The 20,612-nt window shown below is 43.3% G+C and overlaps 1 protein-coding gene across 1 annotated transcript in view; it reads left to right on the top strand.

The window, feature by feature from the left end:
• Nucleotides 1-20,612, top strand: part of LOC121282838 (sodium/hydrogen exchanger 10-like) — a 395,537-nt gene that overhangs the window by 17,369 nt on the left and 357,556 nt on the right. Inside the window, exon 4 of the mRNA XM_041196650.1 lies at nt 14,393-14,558. Within this exon, the coding sequence (XP_041052584.1) occupies nt 14,393-14,558 (166 nt within the window). The remainder of the gene's footprint in view (nt 1-14,392; nt 14,559-20,612) is intronic.

Below are 20,612 nucleotides of genomic sequence, written 5' to 3' on the forward strand. Positions count from 1 at the left end.
CAATCGGCTGCCTGCCCGCCACCAAGCTGGTGGGGCCCGCCCGCCCATCAAGGGCAAAATTCTGCCCATGGAGAAAATTCATCAGGGAAAAGCTCCAAGGAAAGGCTTGGAAGCTGAAGGCAGAAATTTAAAATTCCTCACTGTGGCAAAGACTAAATAGGATCTCTTGGAACTCCAGCTTCGATTCCCAGAGTGCAGAGTCAGCAGTCCCAACAGAGGTGAGTTAAAATTTTTAAATTCCAAGAAACAAGTCCTGAGAAACTTTAAAATAGCTCAGTGGTCAGAAATTGTCGTTTCAAAACTCAGTTGGATAAACCAGATTCCCCAGTCAGCACCTGAACACATCCAAGCTCGCTCTGAAAAGGGAAAAAAATAATTCAGAAGGATAGTGACTAAAGAATCAGCTTTAAAGGCCAGCAAAGGCTAGGATTTGGAACTTTTGAAACCCTAAAGCATTGTGTTGAAATGGAGAAGTCAGCAAGTAGTCAATTGAAGCAGCCATTGTTTAAAATTTTTTCAAGGCTGAGAGTGAGCACCATTGCATTGGGAGCCTGCCAAAACTGGCAAGCGCTGGTAAACCCTTTGTTTTCAAACGAACAGTGGCGCCATCTTGAATTTCAGCAGCTTCTTAAAGCTGAACTTGCACGTTAAAATTTTTTAACCAAGGATCCAAAGCCCAGATCTATCGCATAATTAGGGATTTAGGAGAAAAAGATCTTTTAGATACATGATTGCTTCAGGTCTGGATAAAAAGACAAGCTCAAAAAGTTAACACACTGCTTTATTAAGTGGGCCTGATAGCAGATGGCATTATTGCCAGACAAGGAATCAATTAATCATTTACTAAATTTGAAGAAGTACCAAAATCATTCGATGTTTATTTTAAGAAGCAAAAAAATGCTCAAAAGGGCTACATTTAACCGTGTCCAGCAGCCAGGAGAACCTGTCAACTCATTCATTATCTGTACAGGATGGCTGAAGGCTGCAAAAATGTAGGCCTAAAATCTGAGCTTATCAGGGATAGAATAGTTGTAGGATTAACGGCCGATGCATTTTCAGATATACTGCAAGCGAAGGAGAATCTGACCCTCGAGAAAGCTATCCAGATTGTTAAGCAGTCTGAACTCAGTGTATAGCACAGGTTCATTTTTAAGGGGAGAAAGGAAACCATGGTGGAAAGGAAACCCTACAGTCCAGTTAGGTAAACAGCACAGAAGCAGGGAAACTTGAGGCCAAGAGAAGCAATACCCTAACTGACCAGTAGTGCGACCGTGCCTGTACTGCAGAGCCAAGCCCTTCCACAGTTGAGATCATTGTCCTGCAATTTCAGCTCAATGCTTTCAATGTAACAGATTTGGGCACTTCGGCAAATTGTGCAAAGCCAAAACGTCTAAACGCACAGAAGATTCATAGATGATTCATGAGGTTGAAATTGCACACCAAGAGGACACACACAGTCTTGCTTCTTGGGTGAGGTCAAAGATCCTGGATATTTGTTTTGAAATGTGGAAAATTTGGTTAATCACCTTCTCACAAACTTTAAATTGGACACGGGAACCAGTGTTATGGTCCAATGGGACAAAGAACCATGGCTGAGATATACCTGCCTTAGAACAACAGACACATCACTATGGGCCCAGAGGAATCCAACTTCTGGTCATAGGCATGATTCTGGAGCCAACAAGGTATGGCAGCAAACAAACCTTTGCGCTGATGTATGTCATCTGTAACAAGTCTTTTTCTCTCTTGAGCACAGATGCTTGTGTATCCCTGAATCTCCTCAAAACAGCAGCAGATGTCAAGACAACCACTGTTGTAAATTATGCAGAACTGCAAGTTCTTGAGAGCTCAAACAAGAAAGAGTATCCTGACTGGGACTTCAGCTCTGAACTGTCTTCTTTCTTTGTAGAGCAGGTTTGTATATTTTTGTTGCAGGTGATGGAAAGCACTCATTGGTCAGACCAGTCAACAACTTGGATGGTTACTACAGCGCCTCCAGTGGAGAATAGATAAGAGAGCAATCAGCAACCAGAAGAGCCTCAACCTTTGGCTCCAATGACTGTTGATGTGGTCAACATTGCGAACACAGAGCAAGTGCTGCACTCCCAGCCAGCATAACTGCGCAACAGATGATGCTGGAACTAAGTCAAAGGGGATGATGATATTGAGGTCCTTGAAGGCGAGGATGCCAGCGATGAGGCCATCACACTGGCCAGACAAGGCAGGCATGTTGGGGAGGCCCTCATAGCTGCGAGATTTGTGGAGGATGATAATGAGCTGTAGCAAGGACACTCCACAAATCCTCACATTGCTTTGGTGAATGTCTCACTTCTGTCTGGCTTAGGGCAGCTTGCTTGTGCTCAGGGTCATATCGTGCAGATGCAGCCGTGAAAATTTAAATACACCCGATTCTTTGTTAACCATCGGCACCTATCCCCTTCAGGAGCACACAGTCATTGGTCACATGCTGAAGAGATGGGGGGGCCAGCCCCACCTCAGGTGATGAGTGCTCACAGAGGGAATGATGGAACTCTGTGATGTCTGCCCATGATATTCTGGCAGCAATGACAAGCACCACTGAGGTGCAGGCATCACTAATATGCCCAGTAAGCATGAAGCCGGACCATCACTTTGGTCTGAAGGTTACGCACCACAGGGACTGAGACACCTGCCTTTATTTTGTGCCAGAACTAAGGTTTTGCATCTCAGTGACATAAACACTACTCATCATAAAGAGCCATAGACAAGGAGACGTTCTTGGGAGTTTATTTGCAATAGTGAACGTTATGTACTGGTGATTAACACTCATGCCCAGGCTGTGCAACTTCACCTTCTTAACCTTCCTAACCCTGCCGCTACGTCTTGCTGCACCCCGACATCCACAGTGAAGGTAGAGGTGGCCTGCTGACTGTGACGCACTGTCTGTGATGACTTTGGCAGTTGTCCACTGGAGGGTGAGACCCGGAGGGCTCCAGCCTGCTTTAGTTGCCCTGCTGTGGGTCAGCTGCACCCTTCTTGGCATGTGGAGCTGGAGCTGCTGGGGATTTCAGGAAGAGGTGTTTTGGATCTTCCAAAAGTCACCTGGGTGCATGGCCCCGGGGTGTTGAGTGCTGGTCATCCTCCCTATGCGTGCTCAACAACCCTGGATGACTTCTTGTTGAGAAGGGGAACTGGAGTGAGATCAGTCTGCTCCGCACCCCTCTGGAGGGCATCTGTGGTGTCAGTGATGGAGTTCAGCCCATATAGTAGTGCAGGATTGATGTCCTAGACCATGGTCTCCATGGCGGCCGCTATCCTGCCAGTGTTGACCTCGAGGCATTGGCAAGCTGGTGCTATTACCTCGGACTGAAGGCAGACAGACTCCACCATTGTCCCTTGCAATCTGAGGGATGCACCAGACATCCCTCCCTGACATTCCGTGGATTGCCTTTGCGGCTCCATGAACTGATTGAGCACAGAGTCAAGGGGCTCATCATCTGAGTCAGACTCAGAAGATTCCTTGACTCCAGCAGTCCCTTGAGACCCTGCCTCCACCTGCTGTGGAACAGATTGTGTGGTGTGCTCACCAAATTGTGATCCCGAGGCTACTCTACATCTAGGTTCCACTGAGGTGAATGTGCAATGGGCTTGTTAATGGGTAAGTTGAGATTGATGAGATAGTTGCCTTACCCTGGTGTCACGGATGAGATCATTCACCTGTTTTCTTCACTGAATGACCGACGACTTGTGTGGAGCATTGGCACTGACCACCTCTGCCACTGCCTCCCAAGCCAGAGTGGCAACACTGATGGGCCTCGTGTGACCAGATTGGGCGTAGTAGACTTTGCGGCGAGCCTCCATGACGTCCAGAAGGTGTCCCAGGGATGCAGCACTGAAAAATGGGGCTGTAATCTTCCTGGCATTTGGGGCCATGTCTTGACTGGAGCAATCCTGGGCTACAAACATTGAGAAGTGTGTGTGTGGCTGCATTTTAAATATGACGTCAGGTGTGGGCCCATTGGAGGCTGCTCACCAGCGATCTGGCGTGTTTCCTGTGACTGTATAATTTGTGAGACGGGAAGGGGGCGATATGGTGCGCAAATCTGCCATTGCGGCCGGCGGTTAAAACTACTTCTTTCGTGCCCGTTACCGCACTTAGGATGGAATCGCCCCAGATTTGCACGCTGGATAAGTCCATACAACTAGTTCACCCAGGTACCCATAAACAAATGGAGAGGCCGAAGGAGGACTTAGAACGGTAAAAGGTTTGTTGAAAGAGAATGATTATATCACTGTTGAGCTACCATTCCACACTACTTCACCAGGATAAAAGAGCGCGAGGAGAGCGGCAGAGACACAGGATAAAAGAACGCAAGGAGAGCGGCAGAGACACAGGATAAAAGAGCACAAGGAGAGCGGCAGAGACACAGGATAAAAGAGCGCGAGGAGAGCACTAGGGAGCAGAGTCGGAGGGCAGAGTTCCAGAGAGGTGAATATAAAAACCTTACGTCGGAGATTCATGGACCTTGGGTCTTAAAAAAAAAATTAAAAGTGGCGTCACGGTAAATCTGTGACCTGATTGGCTGGTAGAGAATCTACACTGAATTTGAAACTGAAACATTGTTAAACTAATTAAACCAAATAAATTAATCACTTAATTAATAAGTAGAGGGGTATCTAGACCAGAATCAGGGGATTACTGTTCTTAGAATTTAGCATTTATAGTTGAAATCTAGCCCTAGGGAACATATAGTTAATAAGGAGTCAATAAGCAGTTATTAGATTTAAATTAATTTATTAATTCTAGAAATGGCTGTTGCTGGGGTGAAGTGCTTCACCTGGGGGATGTGGGAAATCTGTGACGATTCAAGTGTCCCGGACAACTACATCTGCAGGAAGTGTACCCAATTGCAGCTCCTCACAGACCGCATGGATCGGTTGCAGCAGCAGTTGGATGCACTTAGGAGCATTCAGGTGGCAGAAAGCGTCATAGACAGGAGCTTTGGAGACGTGGTCACACAGGTACAGACAGATAGATGGGTAACCGCTAGAAGGGGCAGGCAGTCAGTGCAGAAATCCCCTGTGGCTGTCCGCCTTTCTAATAGGTATACCATTTTGGATACTGTTGAGGGGGATGGCCTATCAGAGGAAAACAACAGCAGTTGCCAGAGCAATGGCACCACGGTTGCCTCTGTTGTTCAGCAAGGCGGGGTCAAAGCACAGAAGAGCAATTGTCATAGGGGACTCTATAGTCAGGGGCTCAGATAGGCGCTTCTGAGGTTGTGAAAGAGACACCAAGATGGTATGTTGCCTCCCTGGTGCCAGGGTCCAAGATATTTCTGATCGGGTACGGGACATTCTGAAGGAGGAGGGAGAACAGCCAGAGGTCGTGCTACACATTGGTACTAACAACATAGGCAGGAAGAGTAACGTGGTCCTGCAGCAGGAGTTCAGAGAGTTAGGCAGAAAGTTAAAAAACGGGACCTCTAGGGTTGTAATCTCAGGATTACTCCTTGTGCCACGTGCCAGTGGGGCTAGAAATAGGAAGATCGTGCAGCTAAACACGTGGCTGAACAGATGATGTAGGAGGGAGGGTTTCCAATATCTGGATCAGTGGGATCTCTTCCGGGGCAGGTGGGACCTGTGGGGCAGGTTGCATCTAAACTGGAGGCGCACAAATATCCAGGCTGAGAGGTTTGCTAGTGTCATTCGGGAGGGTTTAAATTAGTATGGCAGGGGGGTGGGAACCAGAGCAACAGGTCAGCAGGTGAAATAAATGACTGGGAACCAGTGAATATGGCCAGTAGGACTAAGAGGAGGGGCAGGCAGGGAGAAATTACTGAACACAGTGGGACTGGGGGTCTGAAATGCATTTGTTTCAATGCGAGAAGTATAACAGGCAAGGCATATGAGCTTAGAGCTTGGATTAGTACTTGGGACTATGATGTTATTGCTATTATAGAGACTTGGTTGAAGGATGGACAGGATTGGCAGATAAATGTTCCAGGATTTAGATGTTTCAGGCAGGATTGAGAGGGATGTAGAAGAGTTGGGGGAGTTACACTGCTGGTTAAGGAGAATATCACAGCTGTACGACAGGAGGACACCTCGGTGGGCTCATGCAACGAGGCAATATGGGTAGAGCTCCGGAATAGGAAGGGTGCGGTCACTATGTTGGGGGTTTACTATAGGCCTCCCAATTGCCGGCGGGAGGTTGAGGAAGTTATGTAGGCAAATTTTGGAAAGATGTAAAAGCAATAGGGTTGTTGTGGTGGGTGATTTTATTTTCCCTATATTGAGTGGGAATCACTTAGTGCTAGGGGTTTGGATGGTGCAGAATTTGTAAGGTGCATCCAGGAGGGCTTCCTGAGACAATATGTAGATAGTCCAACTAGGAAAGGGGCAATACTGGACCTGGTATTAGAGAATGAACCCGGCCAGGTGGTTGAGGTTTCAGTAGGGGAGCATTTCGGGAAAGTGACTATAATTCAGTAAGTTTCAAGGTACTGGTGGATAAGGATAACAGGAGTCCTCGGGTTAAGGTGCTTAATTGGGGGAAGGCTAATTATAACAATATTAGGCAGGAACTGAGGAATCTAGACTGGAGGCGGATGTTTGTGGGCAAATCAACAACTGACATCTGGGGAGCAAACAAACGTCAGTTGATAAGAATTCAGGACCGGCATGTTCCTGCTAGGATGAAGGATAAGCATGGCAAGTTTCAGGAACCCTGGATAACAAAGGATATTGTGAGATTAGTCAAAAAGAAAAGGGAAGCATTCGTAAAGGTTAGAAGACTGGGAACAGATGAAGCCTGTGGAGAATATAAAGAAATTAGGAAGAGACTTAAGCAAGGAGTCAGGAGAGCTAAAAGGGGTCATGAAAAGTCAGTGGCAACCAGGATTAAGGAAAATCCCAAGGCCTTTTTTACATATGTAAAAAGCAAGAGGGTAGCCAGGGAAAGGGAAGGCCCACTCAGGGACAGAGGTGGGAATCTGTGTGTGGAGCCAGAAGAAATGGGAGAGATACTAAATGAATACTTCTCATCGGTATACACCAAAGAGAAGGACTTAGCAGTCGATTTGTCTAGGGAAGAGTGTAGATAGCCTGGATCATGTTGAGATCAAAAAGAGGAGGTGTTAGGCATCTTGAAGAATATTAAGGTAGATAAGTCCCCAGGGCCAATTGGGATCTACCCCAGAGTACTGAGGGAGGCAAGGGAGGAGATTGCTGGGGCCTTGACAGAAATCTTTGTATCCTCACTGGCTACAGGTGAGGTCCCAAAGGACTGGAGAATGGCCAATATTGTTCCATTGTTTAAGAAGGGTAGCAGGGATAATCTAGGAAATTATAGGCCGGTGAGCCTTACGTCAGTGGTAGGGAAATTATTGGAGAAGATTCTTTGTGACAGGATTTACTACCATTTGGAAGCAAATGGGCGTATTAGTGAGAGGCAGCATGGTTTTGTGAAGGGGAGGTCATGTCTCACTAACCTGATCGAGTTTTTTGAGGAAGTGACAAAGATGATTGACGATGGAAGGGCAGTGGATGTTATCTACATGGATTTCAGTAAGGCCTTTGACAAGGTCCCTCATGGCAGACTGGTACAGAAGGTAAAGTTGCACGGGATCAGAGGTGAGCTGGCAAGATGGATACAGAATTGGTTTGGTCATAGAAGACAGAGGGTAGCAGTGGAAGGGTGCTTTTCTGAATGGAGAGCTGTGATGAGTGGAGTTCCGCAGGGATCAGTGCTGGGACCTTTGCTGTTTGTAGTATACATAAATGATTTGGAGGAAAATGTAACTGGGCTAATTAGTAAGTTTGTAGATAACACTAAGTTGGAGGAGTTGCAGATAATGAGGAGGATTGTCAAAGGATACAATGGGATATAGATCGGTTGGAGACTTGGGCGGAGAAATGGCAGATGGAGTTTAATCCGGACAAATGTGAGATAATGCATTTTGGAAGGTCTAATACAGGCAGGAATTATACAGTAAATGGCAGAACCCTTAAGTGCATTGACGGGCAGAGGGATTTAGGTGTACAGGTCCACAGGTCACTGAAAGTGGCAATGCAGGTGGATAAGGTAGTCAGGAAGGCATATGGCATGCTTGCCTTCATCGGCAGGGGTATTGAGTATAAAAACTGGGAAGTCATGCTGCGGCTGTACAGAACCTTGGTTAGGCCACACTTGGAATATAGCGTGCAATTCTGGTCGCCACATTGCCAGAAGGATATGGACGCATTGGAGAGGGTGCAGAAGAGGTTTATCAGGATGCTGCCTGGTCTAGAGGTTATTAGCTATGAGGAGAGGTTGGAGAAACTCGGATTGTTCTCACTAGAGTGACGGAGATTGAGGAGCGATTTGATAGAAGTTTACAAAATTATGAGCGGCATGGACAAAGTAGATAGTCAGAAACTTTTTCCCAGGGTGGAAGAGTCAATTACTAGGGGACATAGTTTTCTCCTCTCACCTTAAATCTATAGTGGGGGAGTTGGGGGGGGGGGAGGGGGTGGGGTGGGGGGAGAGGCGGGGGTGGGAAGGTGGTGGTGGTGGGAGGAGATGTAGAATATATTTATTAGAGACTTGGGGGAGATGTAGTAAAAGGGGTTTATGTTAAAAATGTAAATATATAGTCTATGTCATCACTGACATAAGATCACATGAAAACAGAGCATGGAGAGAAAGAGTTCTATATAGAGCCTCGTGCAGAATCTGTATTGTACGTAGCTAGTATAATGTTCAATAAAAGCTGCAGTTCACCAACAGCTGTGGCTGCAGCAAGATTTGGAAACCCAGGCCATGAATCTAAAACCCGCAATGATGATAAGAGCAGCCTTGTTGCCAGTCTTACAGTCTGTTGTGAAGTTGATGCTGCTGAAATACAGGCTTTCAACTAGACTGGATGGGTGGATGAGGAGCTGACTCAAGGCAGGAAAGATCTACTTTACCTTGCCAAATGTCAGTACTCTGCCATTCAAACTCTCAGCCCTCAGATCTATGGACATAGTGCTGTGGAGGCCAGGAGAAGAAGAAGGTTGAAACAGACAGTGAAGGTTTTACTTCCACCTCAGCCAACCCTTTAATTACAGCAGAAATCTGAAAAGAGGTAAAACCAGCCTGTTGCCACAGCATCAGATGAATTGGAATATTTTGTATGGGAGCTCACCGAGATTGAGAGCTACTTAGGATGCTAGATAATCATTTGCCATAATTCTGCTCAGTTCCTGCTTCTGGGAAAACACTAGATAAGTCACAAGTCTAAATAGTAATGCACAAATACATCCACCATTGGAACATGCATGTCATAGTAAAAGAATGGTGGGAAGAGTTATATTGACGTAAACAATTTGAATATTTGTGCAAAAAATACATTGACGATGGCTTATGCCATGTGTAAAGTCCTTTTGACGTTGGGGAGATGAGGTCTTTGTTAAAGGTGGATGTTGTGGCAGGGACCGTGGTGGAATTGTGTAGATCTTCCGTGGAAGGTTTTATTGTATGATCCAATTGAATGGTAGGAGCTAAATTGTCTACTCCTGATCCTATGTTTCCAATGGCGGGATGGAATGAAGATTATATTTTGGATTACATGTTGAAGAGAAACTTTACAGAATTAGATTTCTCTGGATGGTTCGGCTAGTTGGAGCTGAACTGTTGTCTCAGGAGCTGTACCTTCTTCTTTTGGGAAATCCTCCTGCTCTTCCACTGGTTCTGCCACTGCATGATTTTGCAGTTATGTGGTCCTATCAATTGCCATGTTACAGAGCATACAACATACCACTATGATCCTATAACAACAATAACTTGAATTTATAAAGCCCCTTTAAAGTAATGAAGTGTTCCAAGATGTTTGAAAGGAGTGTTATCAATTTGGTACAGAGTCACAATTTAGGGCAGATGACCAAAGTCTTGGTCTAAGAGGTAGGTTTTAAGAAGCATTTTAAAGGAGGATGCTTTCCTGGATTATTATTAAGAACGTCAGCAGAATGATCCATCAATTAGAGCATCTACGTTAGAATGCCAGTTGCGTTTTCAGTGATTGCACCCATGAATGTGTGAGCTTTGTTATATTGTTGCTCAACTGCATTAGAAGGTTTCCTCAGTTTGTCATTAGCCATAGCAACAGTGGATAGCCAAAGTCCCCAAGCAACCAGCCCTTTGATCCTTGCTCTTCAAATAAGGGCGAATGATGGATTGTTTAAAGATTAAGTAATCATGTGAGCTGTCACAGAACGTGGCATTCATTTGCATAGCGTAGTAACCCTTTTGATCCATTTAAGGTTTTCATGGTTCGTGCTTTTATTAGAAGCTCATAAGCCTATATAGCTCTTATTAATCATGATCTGCACCTTAGGCATACTGGAAAGTTGGCTAAAATGAAAGTCATGTGCTTGCTACACCCTGGCATTCATAGAGAAATATATCTGTTGATTCACCTCAGAAATTAAGACACTATGCCTTATAAGATGCACTGGCACACCTGTTGGCCTCCTGAAACCCTCGGCTGCCATAGACATTGGATGTAGTGGTAATCTTGACTGGCAGAAATAGTAAAGTATACTTGTTCAGCTACTTAACCATCAGGTTAGTAATTTGCTCCTCTGGTACTGTCTCATACAACAGACCCACATCCAATAGTTCCCTGATTTATAAAGACAGATTCAGAATGAAATTCCAATGATGCAACTCCAGCAGATGCTCTGACAACAAAAATCAAATATATGTTAAAATTGTGAAGTTACTGTACCTCAAAAATCTTGCTGAATATGGACTTCCGTGTTGAAGTAGTCTTTATTTTACTGTAGCATGCTGATTATGTGTGAACAGCTTGCACATGACCCATGATTATCACAGGTTGTCATGATATCATAAATGTGATGTATTTAATTGATTTCAATATTGGTGCCTACTATCAACACAGTGATGCATGCCTTTAAAAATGCAGCAGGGAATTTGAGGGCAGCATCAAAGTGGAGACCCAGTATTATGGGCCTCTCTCCATATTTCTGTTAAATGGGGTCTTCCAGTCAGAGACTTCAAGGGTGCTAGTGCTTGGAAAATTGGCCCCTTCTGTTATGTTAATACTGCTATTTGCTTATCATTTTATTATCTAATAGACTCTTTTGCCAGTTAGAAGTATGTGTTATTGCATTCCTCAGAAATGAGGATTATGTGAACACATGGAATAAAACCAGTCGATGAAATAAATTGAAGAAGGGTTCGCTATTCAATTCCTGATTATATACCAAATTTACCTGTGGTTATAGAGAGGTAAAACTATTTTATTGTGATTTGTTAGAATCAAGAGGAAATCATAAGTTGACATATTTCATGTATTATGTTTATGCTGCTGGAGCAGAGAGAAGTTAACATGGCTATTAGTTGCCTAACCTTCACATCGAGGCAAACATTTCTTTTTAGGCCTCTCCTCTGTTCTCCATGATTCTCAATTCCTTTTGTAGCAACATGAGTATTCCATTCATCCACTGAAGTGTGTTCTGCCAGTCAGTTAGATCACATACTTCAACTCCATTCACTCACCTTTGTTACATATTCCTTGACACCCTTCAAAAACTAAAATTTATTGAATTGAGTCATGACTTTTTGATTTGACCCAGCATCCACAGCATTTTGAGGAAATGAGTTTCAGAATACTCACCAAGTGTTGTTTGAAAAATTACTACTTGATTTCATGACTAAATGGCTCATATAGTATTGTGACCTTTTTTTCTGGATTCCCCTATCAGAGGACACAGTTTCTGTATTTATCAGTCATTTTTTAAAATTGCAGAATGTGGGCATTGCTGGCAAGACCAACATTTATTGTCTTTGAGAAGGTGGTTGCGAACCACTTTTTGAATGCAGCTGAATGGCTTGCTAGGCCATTTCAGAGAGCAGTTAAGCGTCAGCTACATTGCTGTGGGTCTGGAGTCATCTGTGGGCCAGCAGGATAAGGATGGCAGATTCCTTTCCTAATGGACATTAGTGAAAAGATGGTAGCTTCAATAATCTGGTAGTTTCATATTCACCATTACTGATGCTAACATCTTATCCCAGATTTATTTACTTAATTGAATTTAGATTCCCAAGCTGCCTTGATGGGATTTGAACTCGTGTCTCTGGATTGTTAGTCCAAGTTTCAGGATTACTAGCCCAGCAATATAACGGCTATATTACCATACTCTGAAGGACCCTTATTGAATGGCACAACAGGCTCAAGGAACTTTGTCAGTTGGTGGTTCCAAAACATTTTTGGTTGAAGGAGCCTCTTTTCAAATGGGTTAATAATTATGTGTCCCTGTCATCTAAATTATAATAATGCAAATAATATTGAAGTTCTGCATGTAACTGTGGGTGTACCTGAACCAGATGGACTGCAGCAGTTCAAGAAGGCAATTCACCATCACCTTCTCAAGGACAGTTAGGGATGGGCAACAAACGTTGGTCTTGCCAGCGATGCCCACATCCCATGAGGGAAAAAAAATAAGGGTTTATAAATCTTGCTTTTAAGAAAACAGGTATTCATATTTGTTCCTGTTCTCTGCATTCCCCCATTTTGCTCTTCCTCCTAGGTGAGACGGCCCCAGTGATTGTGTACTGCCCATATAGCTGCACTCCACTTCCTCCTTCCAGCTTGGTTTTTCATGTTACTTTGTGGACCCTAATTTGAGAATGTCTGGCTTAAATCATCACTCAGATGGAATACAGACTAAATTTTATACATTTAAGCCCTGGTATCATTCTGGTTAATCTGATCTATATCCCTTGCATTGCCAAAATTTATTATTTTTTTTACTGAGGTTTGATGCTCAAAACTGAATGCAGCACTGGTGTACAAGGCTGTGTAAAATAGAAGCATAATTTTCTCACATTTAAAATCCCACTCTCTTCAGATAAAAGCCAACATTTAATTGGACATTTTGATTACTTTTTGTACCTTTGCACCAGCCCTTGATGATTTGTTTACATGCACAATTAAATTCCTTTGCTGCTTTGCAACTTCTCTTACTGTTATGAAAATATTCTGATTTGAGTTTCTCTGGCCCAAAGTGGAAGATCTCAAACCTCTCCATATTGAACAACATCTGCCATAGATTTTACCCACTCAGTCATCTATGTCCTTTGGTAACTTCCTGTTCCCATCCACACAACCTAACCATGCCTCCTAACTTATTGCCATCTGCACACTTGGTTACTGAGTTGCTCACTTCCTGACTTCTCAAATATTTATGTGGCACAGTGCAGGAATATGATGCCTGAATGGGTGATCTGTAATAGCACTTGCCAAGTTTGACGCCATCCAGGACAAGCATTACCACTCCATCTACTAGCTGAAATATCTACTCCCTCCACTGTTGCTGTACTGTGGCTGTGCTGTGTACTGCCTCGTAACCTTGTGACATCCAGTACTTAGGACAAAAACAGCAGGTGCAAGTGAATATCATCATCTCCAAGGCACTTCCAAGTCAAACACCAGATGTTCCACCATTAATGTAGGTAAATCTAGATCTCCCTACCCAACAGCAACAAAGAAAATCAGATGATCTGCAGTGTTTTTTTGGATGGGATCATTTTCTATTTCTTTCACAAGATGTGGGCGTTGCTGGTTAGGCCAGCATTTGTTGCTCATTCCTAACTGTCCTTGAGAAGGTGGTGATGAGCTTAATTGCTACAGCCTATGTGGTGTAGGTGCAACCACAGTGCTGTTCAGAAGGGAGTTTCAGGACTTTAATCCAGTGACAGTGAAGGAATAGTGATATACTTTTGATTCAGCATGGTGTGTGACTTGGAGGGGAACTTGCGGATGCTAGTGTTTTCATGCATCTGTTGACCTGTCCTTCTAGGTGGTAGAGTTCGTGGGTTTGGAAGGTGCTGTCCAAGGTACATATCAGAAAGATTTGTATATTTACCCAGCTAATTTCCTGTCCTTAAGGTGTTGACTCTTTTTGCTGTGTATGGCTCCATAGATATCAGTTACACTCTGGTGCCTAGCTCAGTTGATTTTTATGCATATGAGAGAGTTTTGGCAAGCTCGTCATCCAAGGGGAGGTGGAGTATACATCATGTCAAGCCCCATTTTATCCCTATCTGGCAGCCACACGTGTTAGAATTAGCAAGGGCTGTTAGATAATGATCAAAGCAAACCAGGATTTTAAAAAAGATGATAGCAGTTGCCACATTTAGGTTGAGACGGCTTAACTCAGCATAAATTTGGGATTGAACCTGAACCTGTGACTTTAGTGGTCTATTTCGCTCAGCTATTCACCAGATAAATCCACTGAACCATCAGGGAATTTTATGTGTTAAACTTTAAGTAAGAATTGCACAGAATATGTTTTGAGATGGAAAAATAATGCATGTACTGAAAACAGTCTCGAATGTTTAATCTCCTCTGGCTGAATTTAACAGGTGGTGATTTTGGCTGGTCCTGGTTTGGTCCTGAGTTGTGCAATGATTGCTGTTATGGCCGTTAAAGTTTACACATTCAACTGGGACTGGTACATTGGCATGATGTTTGGGTCAATTCTTGGCTGCACTGATCCCGTTACAGCTGTCGCTCTGCTTAGGAATCTAGGTGAGCAGTGTTCTTCATATCAGTTTTAGATTTGTTTGAAATGAGAACCACATGCAATCATCTTTTAACTTTAAAGTTTCCATAAAATCACTGGAATGTACAGGCTGCTGCCTAACTTTATTATTCCAATGCAGTCGTATAAAGCGCAGAATTCAGGATCTTTACAAGCAACGCATTGGGCTTGCATGCAGGGCATCTTTCTAAAGGGAACAATAATTATAAAATCATACAGCACAGAGGGATACTATTTGCCCCATCGTGCATGTGCCAGCTTTTTAGAAAGAGCCACTTAATTAGTCCCACTACACTGCTCACTCTTGATGGTCTGGCAAATTTATTATTAAGTCAGTGGTAGAAGATTTGTTTTCACTCTTTAAAGTGGATATATATATATATGGCATGCTTTCGCTTTGAATCTGATAAATACTCAACATTATAGGGCAGCATTACAGATGATTATCCTGGCTCTCTTGAAAGAATTATAAAATCAGTCTCCTTCCCCTTCTCAGTCTCTGTAGTGCTGCAATTTTATTTGTTTTAGTTTGCCATCTACCATTGAATTTGCTTCCATCACCCTTTCAGGCAGCAAATTGTAGACCATAACTCACTGCACAAGACAAATCTCAATTCTCCTCTAATTCCTTTGCCAATTATCTTAAAGCTGCATCCTCTGGTCACTGATCCACCTGCCAGGGAAAAAATAGTTTCTCCCTATCTACTGTATCAAAACCTTTCATAATTTTGAACACCTCTATAAATCTTCCCTTACCCTCCAAGAACAAACCTAGCTCCTCTATTGTCTCTCCATAATAAACCATAATATATTACTGATTTGTCTTCTTTATTGCTAGTAATAGTATGCATATGGACGATTAATGTTAGCTCTTTGCATCTTGAATTTTCTCCATTTGTCAATTTGGCTAATTGTCACCTGATTGAATAGGTGTAAATGGGGAACTGCATGTCTATTAATTTCTGACCCTTCTATGTTGAAACATAAAATGGTTTTGGTTATACTGTATAATGTTTTTACTGCCAAGATGAATGAAGCTTTAAATTCAAGCTATGAGTGACATTTCAAACAGGGGATACAAACTTCTTATATAATTGATTAAAAATGCTTTCCATTAGACTTAGTTCAGGAAAATGAAATTTTCTGTTGATAGGCTTTGTTTCATTATATTTCAAAGGATCTGAAAGCATCTGGGGATGAGTTTATTCTGAATTCAATATGTAGTCACTAGAGAAACTGGTTTGGTTTGATTCCATGTGAGAAGTGAAGATCCATTCTCAAGATTTAACGGCCGAGAAATTGCCCCAGGCTTTCTTGCAGGCCTTAGCAGATTACATAAGCGACACCTACCTGTTCGCAGTCCAAAGTTTTAGGGAGGCTATTGAGGCTCTGCACAGGAGGAATACCTATATCTCTTTCCCATAGACGTTGAGAGCACTAACTATGCACATGTGGCAGGCTTCTCCAGGATTCAAGATGGCTCAAATTGTGTTGTATATTTCCAATCACTAGCTAGTTATCTTTGCCAACACAAAAGTGATTCCAGTCTCTTAAAGCGCAGCTGGTTTGAGACCACAGGCAGTACGTGCCTGCTATACTGGCAGCAGTCATATTTAATTTTGCCAGCCCTCAATGTGGCATGGAATATGCAGATGGAGCTTTGCAGTACAGCCCTGAGCAGGATTCCATAATTGTAGTTGTCTGCTGCATACTCCATAACTTTGCTATTATATGGACCAAACCTTATCACCACTTGAGGAGCAAGAAATGCAGCAGAAGCAGGAACAATCTGTTAGATCTGTCACCAGTGCCCATAGCTGTCAGAGCTCTCAGGGACAGCTTTGAATAGAACTTCCTTTTTCCAATTCATTCATGGGATGTGGGCTTTGCTGGCTGGGCCAGCATTTGTTGCCCATCCTTAGTTGTCCTTGAGATGGTGGTGGTGAGCTTCTTTCTTGAACTGCTGCCGTCCATGTGGTGTCGGTACATGTTAGGAAGGGAGTTCCAGGATTTTGACCCAGCAACAGTGAAGGAACGGCAATATATTTCCAAGTCAGGATGGTGAGTGACTTGGAGGGGAACTTCCAGGTGATGGTGTTCCCGTGTATCTGCTGCCCTTGTCCTTCTAGATGATAGTGGTCGTGAGTTTGGAAGATGTTGTCGAAGGAACCTTGCAGTGTATCTTGTAGATGGTACACACTGCTGCTACTGTGCGTTAGTGGCAGAGGGAGTGAATGTTTGTGGATGTGGTGCTAATCAAGTGGGCTGCTTTGTCCTGGATAATGTCAAGCTTCCTGAATGTTGTGGGACCTGCACTTATCCAGGTAAGTGGGGAGTATTCCATCACGCTCCTGACTTGTGCCTTGTAGACGGTGGACAGGCTTTGGGAGTCAGGATGTGAGTTACTCATTGCAGGATTCCTAGCCTCTGACCTGCTTTTGTAGCCACAGTATTCATATGGCTAGCCCAGTTCAATTTCTGGTCAATGGTAATCTCCAGGATGTTGATAGTGGGGGATTCAGTTATGGTAATGCCATTGAAAGTCAAGGGACGATGATTAGATCCTCTCTTGTTGGAGATGGTCATTGCCCGCCACTTGTGTGGCACGGATGTTACTTGCCACCTGTCAGCCCAAGCCTGGATATTGTCCAGGTCTTGCTGCAAATTTACAGTATCTGAGGAGTCGCAAATGATGCTGAACATTGTGCAATCATTAGCGAACGTCCCCACTTCTGACCTTATGATGGAAGGAAGGTCACTGATGAAGCAGCTGAAGATGGTTGGGCTGAGGACACTACCCTGAAGAACTCCCAAAGTAATGTCCTGGAGCTGAGATGACTGACTGCCAATGACCACCATCTTCCTTTGTGCTAGGCATGACTCCAACCAGTGAAGAGTTTTCCTCCTGATTCCCATTGACTACAGTTTTGCTAGGGCTCCTTGGTGCCACACTTGGTGAAATGCAACCTTGATGTCAAGGACAGTCACTCTCACCTCACCTCGGGAGTTCAGTTCTTTTGTCCATGTTTGATCCAAGGCTGTAATGAGGTCAGGAGCTAAATTGGTCTGGTGGAACCCAAGCTGGGCGAGGGTGATCAGGTTATTGCCAAGCAAGTGCTGCTTGATAGCAGTGTTGCTAACCCCCTTCCATCACTTTATTCATGTTTGAGAGTAAACTGATGGGGTGGTAATTGGCCAGGTTGGATTTATCCTGCTTTTTGTGTACAGGATGTACCTGGGCAATATTCCCACATAGCCAGGTAGATGTCAGTGCTGTAGCTGTGCTAGGGGCGTAGCAAGTTCTGGATCATAAGTCTTCAGTATTATTGCTGGAATATTGTCAGGACGCATAGCCTTTGCACTATCCAGTGCTTTCAGCCATTTCTTGATATCATGGAGTGAATTGTATTGGCTGAAGACTGTGATGCTGGGGACCTCCGGAGGAGGCCAAGTTGGATCATCCACTTGGCACTTCTGGCTGAAGATTTCAGCCTTATCTTTTGCACCGATGTGCTAGGCTCCCCCGTCATTGAGGATGGGGATATTTGTGGAGCCGCCTCCTCCAGTGTGTTGTTTAATTGTCCACCATCATTCTTGACTGGGTGTGGCAGGACTGCAGAGCTTAGATCTGATCCATTGGTTGTGGAATCGTTTAGCTTTTCCTGTCACTTGCTGCTTATGCTGTTTGGCAGGCAAGTAGTCCTACGTTATAGCTTCACCAGGTTGACACCTCATTTTCAGGTATTTCTGGTGCTGCTCCTAGCATGCCCTCCTGCACTCTTCATTGAACCAGGGTTGATCCCCTGGCTTGTTGGTAGAATGGCAGATATGCGGGGCCATGTGGTTACAGATTGTGTTCGAATACAGTTTTGCTGCTGCTGAAAGGTTGGACAGAGTGGGTTTTTTCCACTGGAGTTTAGAAGAGTGAGGGGTGATTTGATGGAAGTTTCCAAGACCCTGAATGGCCTTGACAAGGTGGACGTCGAAAGGATATTTCCTCTTGTGGATGAGTCCAGAAATAGGGGTCACTGTTTTAAAATTAGGAGTCACCCTTTTAGGACAGAGATGAGGAGAAAGTTTTTCTGAGGGATGTACGACTTTGGAATTCTCTGCTTCAGAAGGTGGTGGAGGCGGTGTCATTGAATATTTTTAAGGCAGATTCTTGTTAGTCAAGGGAATCAAAGGTTATCGGGGTTAGATGGGAATGTGGAAATCGAAACACAAGAAGATAAGCCATGATCTTATTGAATGGCGGAGCAGTCTTGAGGGGCCGAATAATCTACTCTTGTTCCTATTTCTTATGTTCTTATGTTGCTGAAGTCTAAAAGTTTCAAAGCTTGTTCATTTCATCAATATTTACTAGTGTCTCATCTTTTTAAGTTTTTAAGTACTTTTTAGTTCTTCCTCACATTATACTCCATCTGCCTAATCACTCAACTGGTATTTTGCAGTCTCTTTGTGTCTTCCTCTCAGCGCACTTTTCCATCTAAATTTGTATTGTCAGGAAACTTGGTAGCATTCCACTTATTCCACTCATTTCAGTCATTGATAGAGATTGTAAATAGCTGAAGCCCAAGCACTGATCCTTGGAGCACTCCACTAGTTATGTCTTGCCCTCTTGGAAAAATATCTTTTAATTCTTACACCCTGCTTTCTGTCCATCACCAATCCTCTTTCCATGCTATTATCCCCAATCCCGTGAGTGTTAATCTTTTGTAATATCCTGTTGAGTGGTACTTTATTGAATGCCTTCTGAAAAATCCACACATACTGCATACACAGGTTCTTCTTTATTTATTCTATTATTTGCACCCCCAAAAAATAGATTTGTCAAACATGACTCTCCTTTTGCAAAACTGCTTTGGCTGTGCCTAATCATATTGTGATTTTCCAAATGACTAGTGACCGTGTCCTTGATAATAATTCTGGCATTTTCCCTACCAGTGACATCAGTCCAACTGGCTTATCAATTAACAAAGGACCGTTCTAGAATCTAAGAAATTCTGGAAGATCAAAACCAATGTGTCCACTATCTCTGCAGCCACCATTTAAAAACCCTCAGGCATAGGCCAGTAGATCCATGGATTTGTCGACTTTTAGGATCGATTAATTTCTTCAGTACTTTATCTTTACTAACATTAAATATTTTCAGTTTTTCACTTACCTTATTTCCTTGGTTTCCCACAATTTCCGAAATGTTATCTGTGTCTTTTGTGTGAAGGCAGACACAAAATATATGCTTAACCTTTCTGCCATTTCCTCATGCCCCATTATAATTTCTCCTCCTTTTGCTTCTAAGGACCCATGTTCACTTTCACTAATCTTTTCCTTTTCACAGACTTGTAATAGCTCTCTCAATATTTTTGTATTTCTTTCTAGTTTACTCTCATTATGTTTTCTCCCTCTATCAATTTCTTGGCCATCTTTGGCCTGGAAGAGACTGACTACAAGAGCAATTAGGGATGGGAAATGAATGCTGGCCTTGCCAGCTATACTCACATCCCATGAATGAATTTAAAAAAACGGGAACTTGGGGAGTAGACGAGGGAGAAACTTTCTGGAGTACGGAAGTAGCTAATATAAATGTGCAGTTATACTTTGTCTTCTAAAGAATATTGATCTTAAGAAGAAAAAAGCTTGCATTTATATATTGCCTTTCATGAGTTCAGGTTGTCCCAAAGTATTTCGTAGCTAATTCTGTACATTTGAAGTGTAGTCACTCTGGTAATGTAAGGAAACCTGGTGTGTCATCACAGATGGAAAATGCAATATATTTTTCCAGTTGTTCACTTCTTGAAATATACAAGAATTATCACTCTTCTATGGCACAGTGTAATGTTGCGTTATCCAAATGTTGACCATATGAAGCTTAAAATTTGCTAAATGAAAAACATTAAGTCCATATGGCCAACAAAGTTTCCTTCATGCTGCATGTTCACAACACATTGATTCATGGTGGCTGATGCTCATGTACTTGAGTGCCACATATTTTCTATCACGTTCTGCTTCCTAGCATATCAGTCTCATATCTGCTTCCAGGA

This window comes from Carcharodon carcharias, chromosome 10 (assembly GCF_017639515.1).
Source record: "Carcharodon carcharias isolate sCarCar2 chromosome 10, sCarCar2.pri, whole genome shotgun sequence".
Classification (NCBI taxonomy): Eukaryota; Metazoa; Chordata; class Chondrichthyes; order Lamniformes; family Lamnidae; genus Carcharodon; species Carcharodon carcharias.